General features: G+C 47.8%; 1 protein-coding gene across 1 annotated transcript in view; it reads left to right on the top strand.

The window, feature by feature from the left end:
* Positions 1-16154, top strand: part of COL4A1 (collagen type IV alpha 1 chain) — a 470976-nt gene that overhangs the window by 258148 nt on the left and 196674 nt on the right. The window contains exons 9-12 of the mRNA XM_069636741.1: positions 2453-2533; positions 4030-4092; positions 8924-8959; positions 9079-9120. Coding sequence (XP_069492842.1) covers positions 2453-2533; positions 4030-4092; positions 8924-8959; positions 9079-9120 — 222 coding nt within the window. The remainder of the gene's footprint in view (positions 1-2452; positions 2534-4029; positions 4093-8923; positions 8960-9078; positions 9121-16154) is intronic.

The raw sequence follows: 16154 nt of genomic DNA, 5'->3' as shown, positions 1-16154 counted from the left end.
CATTCCCATTTTTGCCCCATAGGGTATAATGGGAGTGGGGAAGGCGTTAATTACGCCACCGTAAGTTACGGTGGCGTAATTAACAAGAGGTTCCGTAGCGCCATGGATTTTTCCGCCCGGAAAATCCGGGCGTAAAAATCACCATGGCGCTACGGAAAGTCGTAGTAAGGCGGAGAGGTACGCCATGCATTACGCTGGCGTAAACCCCTCTCCGCCAGGGTCGTAATGAGGGCCATAGACTTGCTGCAACATTTCCATCTACTGACCTTCTTAATGGTATGTGAATTAATGGTATGAGTCCTGACTTGTTTGTATTTGGAAGGCAAAGGAGCACCAACCATACTCTTAGAGTAATAAGGTAGTACTCGAGCCCTGCCATGCTTTCTCAAGGCCAGGAGGGCCATTGTGCTTCCCTTTCTCAAATAAGGTATTCAAGATTGGGGATGTCCCGCTTCTGTTGGAAATCAAATAGAAAAAGGGTGGATTGTTCCATAAACTCCAGGATACTCTGCTCCAAGCAGCAGATATTTTTGGGGTTCTTCAAGTTCTTCACGTCGACTTCCAGCAACTCAGAAAGAACTGTTGGTTGGTTCAACATTGTATGATTATTCAAAGTATTAGGGTGGGCCCACATCAATGTATGTAAATTGCAAAACAATAACAGCTAGTGCAAAATGCAAACTCCTTGCTATGTTATGCTCTCAGGATTTGCATATCAATGGAAGCCTGAAGGCATTAAAGTGCTGTATCCGGCTCAAGTGTGCTTAAAAACGAGATCAATAACAAAGGGCAAGTAGGAAAATCACATGTTCAGAAATTGTTGAAAGGGAGAGGACTTTTAAGAGATTCTACACGTATTAAGATTATTTATTTATTTATTTTATTGTGAATTTGTAAGGCGCTTATACAAGTAAATTGTGTTTCAAAGCGTCCACAGTGAAACAGGGAGTGAACATGGGAGTATAATTAGATAGAACACTGAAAGATAGAGGCGACCATACTAGGCCGTGTGAGCATTCAGAACGTGCAAGTGCCGAGGGAGAGAGAAGGGGTGGAGGAGTGGGGATAAGTCGTGAGTGCTAGGTGTATCAGGTGGGAAGTGCTAACTGTAAGTGCCTAGGTGGGGTGGTAAACCACCAATGAATTAGATCTACATGTTAGCTAGAGAGGCAGGCTGTTCCAGATAAGGGTCCCCTGAACTGACAGACTGCGGCCTCCTACAGACTAAAGAATGCACCTAGGGGTTTTAGGTAGATGGGCCAAAGGGTTCTAGACGGCTGGTAGGAAGAGAACCAAGACTTCAGGTGCTACCGGCGATTCACCAAAGGTACATTTATGGATTAGAGTTGCCAGCTGTTGTAAGTGGAAAAAGGACAGAGCCCCTTTAAGAGGGAAGCCCATGACTATGGGAGGGAGCGGGAGGCAGGAGGATTGGGAGGAGCAAGGGAAGGAAAGGGCAGTTATGATGTAGAGAGAATAAAGGAAGGTTGAAAGGAAAATGGCTTTGCGTTTCTATGAGGTGCATGGATGATGACGAGTGTTTAGTGCCACCCCAACACCAGCTTGCATGTGATTCTGGCTGGCACGGGATGAAAGAGCATATTTCTTACGTTAGTGTTGCATGGGCACGAGGGTGTGGCTTGGCCACTGTCTGGGCCACACTGTTTCGTAAAGCCTGAAGCTAAGAGACTATATTTTATGTCGCAAACATGTACAGGAAGTGACAGCAGTCAATTTTGGCCGCCTGGGTGGCTCTGGCTAACTTTACGAGAGGATTTTCAGCAAGAAATGGGTGGATCCTTGTGGAAAGCCTGATGTAGCATCCGGTTGAAGGGTGATATAGTTAATGTAAGAAGACATATTGAGCTGTAAATCAAAGAGCTCCCCTATACATTGTACCATGGGCAATATTCAAAAGCAGGATGAAGTCAACAGAAAGCGAAGGGGACTGAAGAGGATCAGTTTGCTTTTCTGGTGGCCATGCTGGGGATTGTAAGGCCTGTTCTGGAACTGTTTAAGCTCAGCCAATTGTTGCACACCCACAAGTTAATGTTCATAATGATGATCATTTAATGTTGCCCTGGAGACCGTTTGCAGAGAGGATAAAGAAAAGTCCAGGACCACTGACATCACAATGATATCCTGCATCGATTTGTTGCAAGACACCATGCGAAGGCTTAGAATAAACATAACAAGCAAATGGGAGAATATAGAACCCTGGGGCTCCAGGAGGGGCACACTTTACTTGGGTAGGAGGCGTACTAACCGTTTGGAATTATGCATGTGTGTCAGTTGGATAAAAAAGATTCAAACCTTCTTCAAACCACTACCAGAAAAAAAAAACTACAAAGATGTAATGCAAAGAAGCAGCAGCATAATGGGTAGCATGATGCGTGTAGCTCTACACACATATCCTTGCAAACAATAATTCCCTTGTGTTTCTTATTTCTAGGGAGACCCTGGTGACATCCTTGGGGCGATATCAACCATGCTGAAAGGTGAACAAGGGTTCCCTGGAATTCCGGGATCCCCGGTAGGTCTTCATTATGCATGATGTGCAAGCCATGGCTTAATGCGAAGCTGTCATTATGCATGATGTGCAAGCCATGGCTCAATGTGAAGCTGTCATTATGCATGATGTGCAAGCCATGGCTTAATGCGAAGCTGTCATTATGCATGATGTGCAAGCCATCGCTTAATGTGAAGCTGTCATTATGCATGATGTGCAAGCCATAGCTTAATGTGAAGCTGTCATTTTGTTAAACGGTTTCTACTCTTGAACTTGACACAGTTTGTCAGAACTTTCTTAACCCCATCTCTGCCAGCATTGTGCACCCCCCCTCCTCCTGAATCATTGCCTAGAAAGACCTTTTACAGGGGTACACAGCAGCTTCTTTTGTGGTCGGAGGCTTGATGTTTAAGGATCAATGGGCCTCATTACGAGTTCGGCAGTAGCCATGGAGCTAATAGCTCCATGGCTGCCTCCAAACCGGGCTCCTTCAACGGGTTCCTGCAATGGAGACTTACCAGGTCATTCCGACATAGGAGGACCCAGTAAGTCCTCCTTGCAGGAACCATTTCCCATTCCCATTTGAGCCCCCACAAGGCTCAATGGGAATGGGGATGGAGGTAACAACGGGCACATTATGAGTGTCCTGTTGTTACCTCCCTCTTCCCCTCGTGGGACCCGGAAAGGACGCCTGGTTTTACCAGGTGTCCGATCCGGGTCCCACAAAGGGAACCTTGTAATCAGCCCTCACGGAATGAAGGGGGCCGGTCCCGTACCGGCCCCCTTCATTCCGTGATCGCAAGCCTTCTAATGAGGTCCAATGTGTTGTCAGAGGGGTCCCTTCTAATCTCATGTCCTTCCGCAAATCCTTGGAAAATGAGTGTCAACCAATAGATTTCAGTGGTATCCATCATTGCAGCCAATCACGCTCATGTTCACTGTTTTTAGAAGCAGGGATTGGAAATCGTGTGCACAGTCCTCTCTCTGTTTCCACAACATATCATCTTTGCCACCAGAATTGTGAATTGTTCTGACTTTGATTGGATTTTATTTTCACCCTCTTGGTAAAATGCTGTCTTCTGTGTACTCTAAACTGAGCACCAACCAAACAGCAGCCGCCAGTGTGAGCAAGGATGGTTTGTAAATCCAGGCCGGATTCATTAGGATTTGATTCAGAACTTTATAGCATATGGCCAGCACATCTTGGTTTGAGGACCGGCCACTTTGGCTGTATTTGTGCTAGCGCAGGTCTTGAGATGCTTCTGGCATCATGGAGTTCCTGGTATGCAAACAAAATCCATGCTAATCTGCTGAGGGACATTTGGAATCTTCAAATGTCCCTCCTTTGCAACTAAGATCTGAATTCCACAACTGAAAATAGACCCAGATTTACACCAATGCAGTTTTTAGGAACGAAAGATGGAAATCTAAGACGATTGTATGCATGGCCCGGCACCATCTTGAAATGTACAGATTGTCGACTTTTCCTTTGAATATTTCGCTCCTTTTTCTGTTTCTAGGGATCTACGGGATCTGCAGGCGTGACAGGGCCCATCGGTCCCCCAGGACCAATCGGACTCATGGTAAGCAAATCTCTGCGCGTTCTATGCATGTTGTAAACTATTCTCCAATTGTGGCATCAACATTCCATGCCACGGTTCCTTTGAGGCCGTGACGTCGGGCATCTTTCAAAAAGAAAACAGGTGGGCCCGTTTGCTGCAAACGCAGTTCTCATGCATGTTCACACTGGCTTGTTTTATATTGCACTTCATTTTCTGTTGCGGAAAACCGTTATGCATTGTTGTCTTGTTCTGGCAATGGGGTTCTGGCAGTTGGAGTATTGCAGACGTGTGAACAGCTGGCCTGCTGCACCAAGCGGAAAGGCTGATATTTCTTTGTGTGCTGTGCTTATTCTCTCTGCCCATGAAGTGTGCATTTGACTTTATGCCTTGTTTGGACAAAGCATATACTTGAGTCCAGTGCTGGTCATTGGGCCGGCTCTCGGCGGATCTGAGATCCGGCACCAGATTATGAGCCGGATCTCGGGGATCCGGCCAGAGTCAGCCGCCCAAGACCATGAACCGCGCTGGAATACATTTAAAAAAAAACGCCCGGGACGGCAGCACTACCTTTTACCGCAGCTTTGGCACTGGTGTGTAATGCACAATGCTCGCTACATGTGCCACTGATTCCTTTCAGTTGTACATGTAGCAAGCATTGCATGTGCCACTGATTCCTTTAAGTTGTACATGTAGCAAGCATTGTGCAATACACACCAGTGCCAAAGCTGGCGGTAAAAGGCAATGCTGCCGTTGCGGGTGTTTTATTTTTTTTTAACGTATTCCAGCATTGCTGGATATCCACTACGTGCCCCGCCCCTCTAAACCACGCCTCTAAACCACGCCCCCAAACTACTCCCCCACCCGGCCCTTGTGTTGTGGGATCCCCCACCACATTTTTTCCATTTCCACCACTGCTTGAGTCTCAAGCTAAACTTGCTTGACTTAACTCTAGGCTGATCAGTTAGCTCCTCCGACAGCCCACAGTTATCAATTATTTCTGGTGGTTTTTGGTTCAACGCCTATAGAGCGGGGGCAGTGCCAGGAAGCAGTAACCCACCCAGTTGTGCGAGGGAGAGAACCCTGAAGGACATCTTTGGAACCTTAAAATGCCTCTGCTATATCTCCTGTGATCGAGGCACTGGTACCTGATCACTATCATGAGTGTATTCCACCAGTGGACCAGCAACACAGCGACGGATGGCCTTCGTGGTGACATGCCCAGGGCCCCTGTCGTTCTACAGATCGTGCTACACATCTGGCAAAACTGTGTTCATAACAAGACTACCTCATGATAGGATTGTTCAGAGGAACCGCCATGTCCCTGGATGCCCAGCAGCACCAAAAGAGGCAGCTCAGTGCATCAACGGACAGCCTGAGGCCCTTAGAATCCAGAGTTCTATTTGAAATTCTGCATTCCCGGCCACGATTCTTTAACTCACGGGTGGTTTGCACTTCTTCCCACCCATGCATACATATATGACCTTTATACCATATGAGAATGGAGAGATGATGGCTGGTGGGAATGTCTTTCTGGATTCTTGGTAATTGGTTTGATCCCTTAGTGCTTGGGTAGGAGCTGCACACCTTCTATTTCAGTGCTTGAGCACTCCTAATGGGTAAGCCAAGGTTGGGGGAGATGAGGTCACTTACAGGTGGTCTACTCACACACTCAACACTCAACGCCTCATTCCAAGTGCGGCGGTCTGGAAATAAGGGTGCTGGTCGCACCGTAACGGCACCCTTTTCCGGACCGCCACACTCCAACTCTGCCTTCCTGGGCCATTGCGACCGGCAGGCCTGACCTCCCGGGTGCCACGGCCTTGGTAGGCGGAGCTGTCAAGGAAGCACCAGCATCATTACCAACAGTGGCAGTGCTTCCGTGTCTCCATTCCCATGGAGCTCTATGGGACTCCAGGGGAATGGGGACTTACACTTTCTGTCGCCTGATGTCCCAGGCCTCAGAGACTTGTAATGTCCCGCTGGCACCGGGATCTCAGGCAGCAGAAACTGTTTTACGGCAACGGCGGGTTGCTGCCGAACTCGTAATGAGCCCCTTGCTAAAGCAGGTGTTCCACGTTGTGTAATGCTAACAGGTATAGTGATGTGCTCATAACACTGTAGATGCCATTTCACAACAAGGCTTACTTATCTGAAGTGAAAAGCAATTTGGCATTTGGTGCCTGTGAAAATGTCTACACTTTCTCTTCGGGTCAATTGAGCCATGTGTCAAACTAGGTACAGTTTCTGAAGCAATCAAAGCTAAACCAACATCCCACCGCACAGGCAGACCTCCAGTTGCCTACATATACAGAAAACAGTCCCTGCAACGCTCCCCTTCTGAAAATCATAGGAGGGATGTTTCAGATTCTGTTCTATATCCTGTACATAGAGACCTCTGAAACCTTTGGCTCTCCAATGGTTTAGAACCACAAATCCCATTTGCCTTAGCTCGCATAGTCAATGATGAGGGCTCATGGGAGTTGTAGTTGGAAAGAACTGAAAAGCCACAGACTGTAGACCCATGTACAGATAGTCATTCCTGTTGCAGGCTGTTAGCCAGGCTTATCCAGTGCTCAAACCGGACAGCTTTGAGACTACGGATAGTGCCAAGGTGACATGTTTTGCACTCTATGCAGTCCAGGTGGCATTTTAATTTGTGAGGCACCGATCCTAGGCATTTTTCTCACATGGCACCCTGGTGGCCCTTTCCAGAGTTGACAGCTGGGTAGGGTAGGGTCTGAGTCAAAAGCTCATCTGCCCCTGATTGCTACTTCCTTTCTTTTATTTCAGCTGTTCGGAAATTGTAGATTTAGAATTATGCATGATCCCTGAATAATCCCTACCTGACCCCCATCACTTCCTCCAGTGATGCTTAATAATGTTATTTTGCATATTTAATGAGTACTGTTCTCTAGTTTGAAGCACTTGTCCTTTTAGGTTAATGTTACCTTTGTAAGTCACTTAGTTTCTTCTATAGATTTTGTTTCTATTTGTTTTGTTTTGTCCCAGGTATATGTCCTAATTTTTTACACATTCATAAACTGGCTCACTACTTGTCATCTTTAACCTATTGTACAGACACCCTTCGTGGCAATGCCGCCACCATCTGCAAATGTGCTATTGTAAGTCATTTCCGATCGAAATTGGCACCTCTGTTCTGCAAATAAATACAAACTCAAATCTCTTACTTCAACAAGTGTCCTTTCCATGTTTCGTGATACATGTACCACGTATTTTGACCATGCCATTGGGCTCTTGCCTTCTTTCGGCATCATTTACCAGGTTAGATACCCCTACCATACACCAGGACGCCAAAGCTGGCACTGGGTCAGACATGCGAATTAGATAGCCCAGTAGCTGGGACATGTAACCTCTGGCTCTCCAGATGTTTTGAAGCATGAATCCCATGATCCCTCGCAGGTGCCGAAGTGGAGTAGGGCTCTTATAAATAGTAGTCCAAATCATCATCATGTGGAGAGCCAACGATTGCAGACCCCTGCTCTAGAGAGTGGGTTTGGGTTCTCTGCCTCCATGGAAAGACATTCAGATGATGTAAAGTGGCTTAGAAAGAACCATGGTGGGAATCACATTACAGCTGAGCAGCTCACTTTACTCCCTTGAAGCTGCTGTCTGTGCCTTCCCTGTAGCCCACGCTGTTTGGAAGGTTATTGACAGGAACGGAATGTATGAGAACATGTCTAACCTTTGGTGATCACCCCTATTCCTAATTAGAAACATGAAGGGCCACAGCTCAGTTGAGCTGTGTCCCTTAACATTTTCTGATTATGGATCAGGGCTGCAACTCAATATTCTGGATATGGCTTATTGGACTTGGCCCAGGGTGTTCCTATCGTGCATGACCTAGTGCATGACCTCTGCAACATCTCGCTCTTCAGGTCGCGCAACAACTGCTACCAGCCTTACCTACCACAGTCAAAGGTGGGGGTATCATGGACGCCATAGTGCAAAACACCTGGAGAGCCACAGGTTGCAGACCACTGCTCTACTGCATGTGTGATAGGTTGGAGGGAAGAGGAGAGCATGGTATGCATGGCTGGAGAAGGAGTGGATCTTTGGTTAAGGCCAGTCTCAGAGCAGGGGCACTTTATTGCCATTATGTTTTTATGCCAGCAGATAGTATTGACCTCTTAACCTGGATGGCATCTTAACTCATCTACTGTTTATCTGTGGCTTGTGTATTTGCCTCAGCGGATTGAACATTGTGTGGTCTCTCGGCAGACGCCTGCTTAGTTGAACGTCCATTCATGGAGCCACTTTTGGTTGTTTCTGTAAGACCCCACCACCCTTTCATCCAACCGCACAGCCACCTATCTTTGTGTCTATAATTCCCCCACTGCCCGTTGTCCATTCTTACAACCACTTATGTTCTTTTCTCTTATTCCCCTACCGCCCCTCATCTGTTCATATGTCCACCTTTGGTTGTTCCTGTCACTCCACAGGAGAATCCCTTGTTTACTGGCATGACCACTTATGGTAATTTCTGTCAGTTTCCCCCACATCCTCGCCCATTAACATAGTCTTTTTTCCTGTAATTCCCCACCACTCCCTTCTCCTTTTGCTTTGGCACTAATGGCTGTTTCTGTAACTGCCCCTTCCCTGTGCATTCACTGGAGCCACCTATGGTTGTGTCTGTAAATCCCCACCAGCCCATCACCTTTGCATTGCAAATGCACTCTAGGTTAGGCCAAGAGGAAAGGCCTCTCTTAGAATCTACTGCTGCTGAGGATCTCTGCTCACTACCAGCCTGCTGATGCCCTGAACATCAGCTTCTAATGGTCTTCATCCTTTGCAGAAACGGCATGCGATTCTAATAAAATCTCATCTCTTGTAGGGTCTTCCGGGCCCGCCAGGACCACCGGGACCTAAGGTAGGCATTGTCTAAGAAACAGAACACCATTGAAGCTGGTAAACATTTTGGTGTGGATGTTGGTAAATTGATGTGAGCAATTGAAACACTGCTAAGGATTCTTTTGTCTGTACCTCTAGGGGCAAATGGGATTGGGATTCCATGGACCAAAGGGCGACAAGGTAGGTTGATGTTTTTCGCACATTATTTGCATATATGCTGCGTGTCAAGGTTGATCTACGAGAAGATTGCTTGATATGACCTGGAAGCAATACATGAACATGATGTACTCAACTGACCTTAAGATGCATGTTCATATGCTGTGGTTGCCAGTGGTTACCTCCTGTGTTTTGTTCTCACTGATGCCAAAAGTATAACATGCTGTAGCTTTTAGAGGGTATCCAGCTGAGTGCAGAATCTGAACTGCAAGGAAGATGGCTTGGCAAGTAAATGTGCTACCACAATAGGCATTCTCTGTTGCATACAGGGATGGAATGAATCAATGACTTGGAGGTCTTTAGCTGAAGAAATGTGCTCAACTAACCTCTGGGCAAAGCTGTCATGAGGTCTGGACAGAATTAAGTACCCTGCTCCTGGCAGGAACCCGCACTGGCTTGCAATTACTTTTTCCACCCTGTCTGTTTTAATAAGTGGGTTTGTAAGAGGGTGCTGCAGCAGCCACTGCTGGTATGCGCAATGGAGAGTGGCAGTCAACATCTCAATATCACAGGTCAAGTGAAGTATTAATGTTTAGATCCATTATCACTATGACACTGTGATTGGCCTATTCTCTGGACTGCTTGTTTTATTCACATAATGCATGACCAAAAGCTGCATGCCTGTGTCAACCAATGAGGAGTAACAGTTGATCTTATCACACAGGCACTTCTGGGCTGTGTCTGTATGTTCCCAAAGTAGCAGAATCCAAATGGCAATGTACAGATGTTACAAATTGGATTCTGCTCTGCAGGAGTACAGGGATGAGCAGGGGTAAAATGGCCCACTCAGCCCTCATACATCTACAAAGCAAAACACAACACAATCATAAAGGCAAAACAGGGACTGTTACGAGATATACCTCCTTCACCTTTTGTGGTACCGTCGTATGAGATAAGGCTATGCTCTTAAGAGGGGTGTACAGGGGAACGAGTAGTGACCCAAACAACACAGTATCACAATCCAGAATAAAGGCAATGTCCAATCAAGGTTCTATAAAAAATATACATACTTGAATCAAACACACCATCTGCACCTAGAATGAATGAAAACACTGTACAAAAACCCACACAAAAGGAAGAATAGGAACGATGCAACATACTGGAGAAAGTAGCAAGCACTCTGAGAATAGCTCCAGGGGTGGTAGGTAAAATACTAACCACAAAAAGGATATCTTAGTGAAAACAGGGGCAATCAACACTTAACCAGTCTCTAGGGACTGAGTGGACCGAAGGTGCAGTCCAGAGTCAACAGAACCTGCAATCAGTTCATGGTAGATTGACGCAGTCAGACCCGGTGATGAACGTAGATGCGAGCTAATCAGGTTCAGTTCGGCACGTAGGATCGTGGAGGCCACAGCAGCAAGCGGCCATCAAGTAGGGGTGAAGTCAGGCTTTAGCCACCTAGAGGGGTCGATGAGTAACGCTCCAGCAGTTTTAGTCAGCAGCCGACGGTCGCGAAAGTGATGATTTTGGATGTGTCGATGTGCAGTTGATGAGGCAGCAGTTCAAGAGCTAGCTGGGTCAAGCTTTGGTAGTAACCCCCAGTTAGTGTCGGCGGGTAACACGCCAGTGATTCGGTCCGGATCCCAGCATTGAGCAGTCACTTTGGGAAGGAAACAGGGGAGTAAATAACAGTAGCAAAACACTAAATATACAATTGTGGTCCCACTAGGCCTTGTGACATTCGAACATGCAAGTGCAGTGAAGAGAAGTTCGGGAGATAGGATGAGGAGGGAGAGGTATGCAGGGGGGGAGCAGGGTAAGGGCAAGTGCTGGTGGGAGACCGGGAGGGAAGCACCAGGGGGAGCCAGGGAGAAGGCTGCTGGTTAGGTTCTAGGGCAAAGAAATCCCTGGGAGGGATGCACAGCCGCCAGGCATGGGGCCCGTAAGGGCAGCGCTGAGGGGTAGGGGGCGTGCTTGCTGGTGTCACTGGGTAGAGAGCCTGGTAACTTGTGGGATTCATGAAGGACTTCATGAAGGACCAGGCCGCCAGTCTCAGCGGCAGTGGCGTGATTAGCAGGGAAGGGAAAGAGGTAGAGAAAAGCAGAGTTTTGAGAAGTTTCCGAAACTTGAGGAGGACCGGCTTAAGTCTGAGAGGGGCAGGGAGGCTGTTCCAAAGAGAGGCAACAGCCGAGGAGAGATACCTACCCCCCCCACTCTCTGCTTGTGGAAGTGTTTGACAAGCAAAGAGTTGGAGTTAGAGTAGCGGACGACTCTAGCAGGAAGGTATTTAGGGAACAGTTGGAGATGACCAGGTCTCAGGCCCCAGAAAGGCTTGTGGATGATGCAGAGGATCTTGAACTTAACCCTTGCAGCCACTGGGGGCCAGTGGAGAGATTTTAGGGATGGAGTAATACAGTCCCTGGGTTTGAGGCCAAGGATAATTCTTGCAACCCTATTCTGGATTAGCTGAAGGGGGGCGTAGAGAGGAAAGGAGGAGGTTGAGGAAGAGGCTGTTGCAGTAGTTCAGTCTAGAAAGGACCAGTTCTCTGGAGATGTTGAGCTTCTGGGGAAAGGTGAGGAAATGGAGAATGCCTCTAGGGGGGTGTAGCTGGAAGTGGGCTTTCTTGGCAAGGTCCAAGATGTGAGGGATGAAGGAGAGAGAACAGAGTCAAAGATGACTCCATGGATGTTGGCCTCACAGTAAGGGGAGATTAGAATGCCCAAGGAGGGCCGCCAGTGGGTAGGAGGTATAAAGGGCACAGGTATCCCAATGAGAAGGATCTCCGTTTTACTGGCATTAAGAAAGAGATCATTAGTAGCACACCATGGCTGTATGGTGGCCAGACAATCAGGGATGAGAGAGGAGGAGACGAAGGTGGAGGGAAGTTTGAAGGAAAGCTGTGTGTCATCGGCATAAAACTGGAAATGAGGACAGAAGGAGGAGATCAGGTGAGCAAAAGGGGCAAGATAAGATGTTGAAGAGCCAAGGCGAAAAGGATAAAGCCCTGGGGAATACTAGCATGTAGAGAGTGAGGTCGTGGAGGGGAAAGAGCCCAGTTGAAGCTGAGAGGGGTAATTAGTGAGGAAAGAGGTCAGCCAATCCAGTGCCCGATCCGTGATGCAGAGGGTGTTGAAGGGCCGTTTTAAAAGGTTAGAGTGGTTGACCGTTTCAAAGGCAGAGAAGAGATCGAGGACAATGAGTACAGCGGGGGAGTAGGAGTCAAGATTTGTGAGCATGTCTTCACAGGTGTTCAGGAGAGCAGTTTCCGTGCCTCTGGAAGTTCGGAATCCAGATTTGGGGTCATGAAGGCAACCAACAAGTTCAGTGTGAAGGTTCAGTTGGGGGAGGGCCAACTTCTCCAAGGATAGGATGGATGGATAGGATGGTTACATTCAGGGTCTGTTCTTCCCAGTTCAGGAGAGTCTGGTGCAGGGTGGTAGGTCCTGATCCACAGCAAAGGGTGAGTCTCTTGAAACGGTGGAAGACCCCTTCTGATGCCAAAACCAAAGTGCTTTGCTCCAGGGGAAATGGAGGGGACATGAAAGAGAGAGGGACAGTGAGAATGAAGTTGGTGGACACTTCCTTCCATTGGCCAGAGCCCTCCTGCCTATCATAATCCTGCCCTCTCCCCTTCTCACTGAAAACAAAGACCTTTAGAGATGCAGCATCCTGGCGTGAGGCTACTCCTTTTGAGTGGGTGTTCTCCTTTGAGGCTTGGGCCCAGGACAGCTGCCTACTGTGTGGCTGTCTCTGGAAGAGGATGATGCCTGCCCTCACCATGAGATCAAAGAGGAGGACTGGCCCTCCAGGTTCTTGACCTGCCATTTTCCAGACTACACCCAGATGACCAGAATACACGTTGCCTTCAATAGCAGAGCTGACACACAGAAGCTGATACATATGCAATATCAATTGGAATGTGGTGGTCATGATCATATGTACTACCATGCAATATGCCTAAACTCACAGAATATATTTTATTTGGAGTTTTCCCTGCCACCAGCATGGTTCACTTATAATCATCATAGTTTTGGGTACAGGGGGCATATCTTAAACGCTGCCTCCCTGTCGCATGGACTTGGCTGTTGCTGTGGCTGTCAAGTGGACATCTCGTGACCTGTGAATGTGCTTGTTGCCATGTGTAGCGCAGGCACCACGGATTAGGCTACTGATGCATCAGGGCACGAGTGCACTGTGCTTTTGGCATGGAGTCAATGGAAAAGGAGAATCTGTTTGGCAGATAATTACCCGTTTTGGAGATGGAATTAACCTCATCAGTCCATTTGTTAATAAGATTTTAAAAAGGGGGTTTGCACCCTTGGCGGATGGCAATTCCTCAGATGCATCCCAGCTACAATGTTTGAGCCTCCCCCTTCTAAAGGTCTGGCGCATCATCCTGTTGAAAGTACTGACTGAGGCAATCTGCAATCGAGTGATGCGACACAGGTTTGTGTCGGATGTTCATGTCCAATCCCTCTAGGGATATGGCCCAGTGCAATAACTTGGGGTTCTCGCCCTGTGTGGCCATAAGCCACCTTAGAGGTCTGTGGTCTGTCTGGACAGTGAAGTGAGACCCAAATATGTAGGATTTCAACTTGAATGCTGCCCAAACCACCGCAAATGCCTCCTTCTCAATGGTGGCCCAGTTGCCCTCTCATTTGGTCAAGTGCTACTTAGGTACACACAATGTTGTTCTACTCCTTCAGAGTTCAGCTGCGCTAATAATGCATCAATGCCAAATTCACAAGCATCTGTCTGGATGATAGACTCTTGCCCAGAATCTGAGATCTTTAGAACTAGGGCCTGGCCATCCTTCAAGCTCTTGAAGCCCGACTGACAGGCAGGGGTCCAAGTGACCTTCTTCGCCAATTTCTTTGATGTGACATTGTTTAAGGGAAGGGCAAGAGTCCCATGGCCCTTAATAAAAGGCCAGTAATAAACTGTGAGGCAAAGGAGGGCCCTCACTTGAGTCTGAGTGGTGGGGATATCCCAAACTTTCACTCCCTGGACTTTGGTTTGGAGAGGCTGCATCTTACCATCACCTACCTGGTGAGTGAGGTAAGTCACAGTACTCTGCGCTATCCGGCATTCGGATGCCTTGATAGTCAAGCCAGCCTTTCGCATGGCTTGAAGCACCTGGTCCAGATGGGATAAATGGTCTTCCCAAGTGTTACTTTGAAACACCACGTCATCTAGGTAGGTGAGGCTGAAGTCTTCCAGCCCGTTAGGACCTGGTTCACCATCCTCTGGAAGGTGGCTGGGGCATTCTTTAATCTGAAAGGCATAACGGTAAACTGCCCATTGGGGTGGAGAATGCGGACCTCTCTTTTGCATGATTGGTCAGGCTGACCTGCCATTACCCTGCTGTGAGGTCCAAAGTACTCATGAATTTGGGATCGCCTAGCCAATCAATGAGGTCATCTGCCCGAGGGATGGGTGTACATCTGTCTTTGTGACAGAGTTGAGCCCCCGATAATCCACGTAAAAGCAGATCTCGATTTCTTAGTGACCAGTACCACTGGGCTAACCCAGGGATTGCGGAAAGGCTCGATTACTCCGAAGGTCAACATCTTGGAGACGTTTTCCTTGATGGTGTCTTTGACCTTGTCGGTCATCCAGTGAATCCTACTTTTCAGCAGTTTACTGTCCCCAGTGTCGATATCATGGGCGCACCAATTAATCTTCCTGGGAGTCACCGAGAACTTCCTGGCAAACTTATCCAGCAGCCACTAGCAGTCCAATTGTTACGGTTTAGGGAGGTCTGGACAGATTTGAAGTCCTTTGGAAGACCCGTCAGTGTGTTCTACATGCAACAAGTCATGGAGGGGCGTCTCCTCCTCGGTTTTGTCATCCGTAGCCAGAGCCATCACTAAGTGGTCCCAGCTGTAATGGGATTTAAGGCGGTTGACATCGAAGACCCGATACGTCTGCCTCTGGGTCTTTGTATCAATGAGGCATTTAACCTCACTGATCTTTTCCAGCACCACATAGGGCTCAGTTTGCTTTTCATGCAAGGCACTGAGCTTGACGAGCTCCATGATGTAGACCATCTGGTCTGGCCAGTATTCTGTCATGGTTGCCTTCTGGTCATGACAGTGCTTCATGAGTTCCTGGTTTGCCTTCAGGTTCTGGGTGCTCTGTTCCCTGTACTTAGCCCTCCTGGATTGAAGACCAAGCACGTAGTCCACTGTGTCATGGGAAGGAGTTCTCGGATTGCCCTCCGATCATTCCTGCACCAGACTTAGCGGACCCCTAACAGGATGGCCAAACAGGAGCTCGAAAGGACTGAACTGAATACTGTTCTCTGGCACCTCCCGGTAGGCGACAGGAAGCATGGAAGGAGAATATCCAACTTTCTCCTGAGGTGCGCTTCCAAAACACCTATCATGCCCTTGAGGGTCTTGTTGAACCGCCCAACAAACCTGTTGATTTGTGGGTGAAAAGCCATGGAGAACTTGTAGGTTACACCACATTCATCCCACATTGGCATCTCATAAGCTGACATAAAGTCAGATCCCCTGTCAGAAATTACTTCCTTAGGGAATTCCACATGAGAGAATATCCTGATAAGAGCCTTCAGGACCACAGGGGCTTTGATGCCTCTAAGGGGGACAGCCTCGGGGTACAGGGTTGCATGATCTACCACGGGCAAGATATACCAGTTTCCTGAGGAGGTTTGAGGATCCAAAGGACCCACAATGTCCATACCTATCCTCTCGAAAGGCTGTCCAACCATGGGTAGTGGAATTATGGGGGACTTGGTGGTGCCACCTGCCTTGCCAGATGCTTGGCAAGTGTGGCAACAATGGACACATTCTTTCACCTTCGACTCCATCTGTGACCAATAAACCTCCTTCTTAGCTATGGTGGTTTCCAAGGCACAGAAGCCAAGGGGCGAGCTGAAGACACAGAGAAAATACTTTCTATTCCTTACAAATGGGTACATGTTGGTCATGAATATAAGAATGGAAAGCTTATTAACATCCCCAGTTGCTTAACGATTAAGGCTTTACTGACAGTGCAAACTGAAGTTTAGAACAAAGTGATTAACAAA

Source organism: Ambystoma mexicanum, chromosome 7p (assembly GCF_040938575.1).
Source record: "Ambystoma mexicanum isolate Mex_15411 chromosome 7p, UKY_AmexF1_1, whole genome shotgun sequence".
Classification (NCBI taxonomy): Eukaryota; Metazoa; Chordata; class Amphibia; order Caudata; family Ambystomatidae; genus Ambystoma; species Ambystoma mexicanum.
Note: the sequence above shows the minus strand (reverse complement) of the source record. Positions and strands in the feature narration are given on the sequence as shown.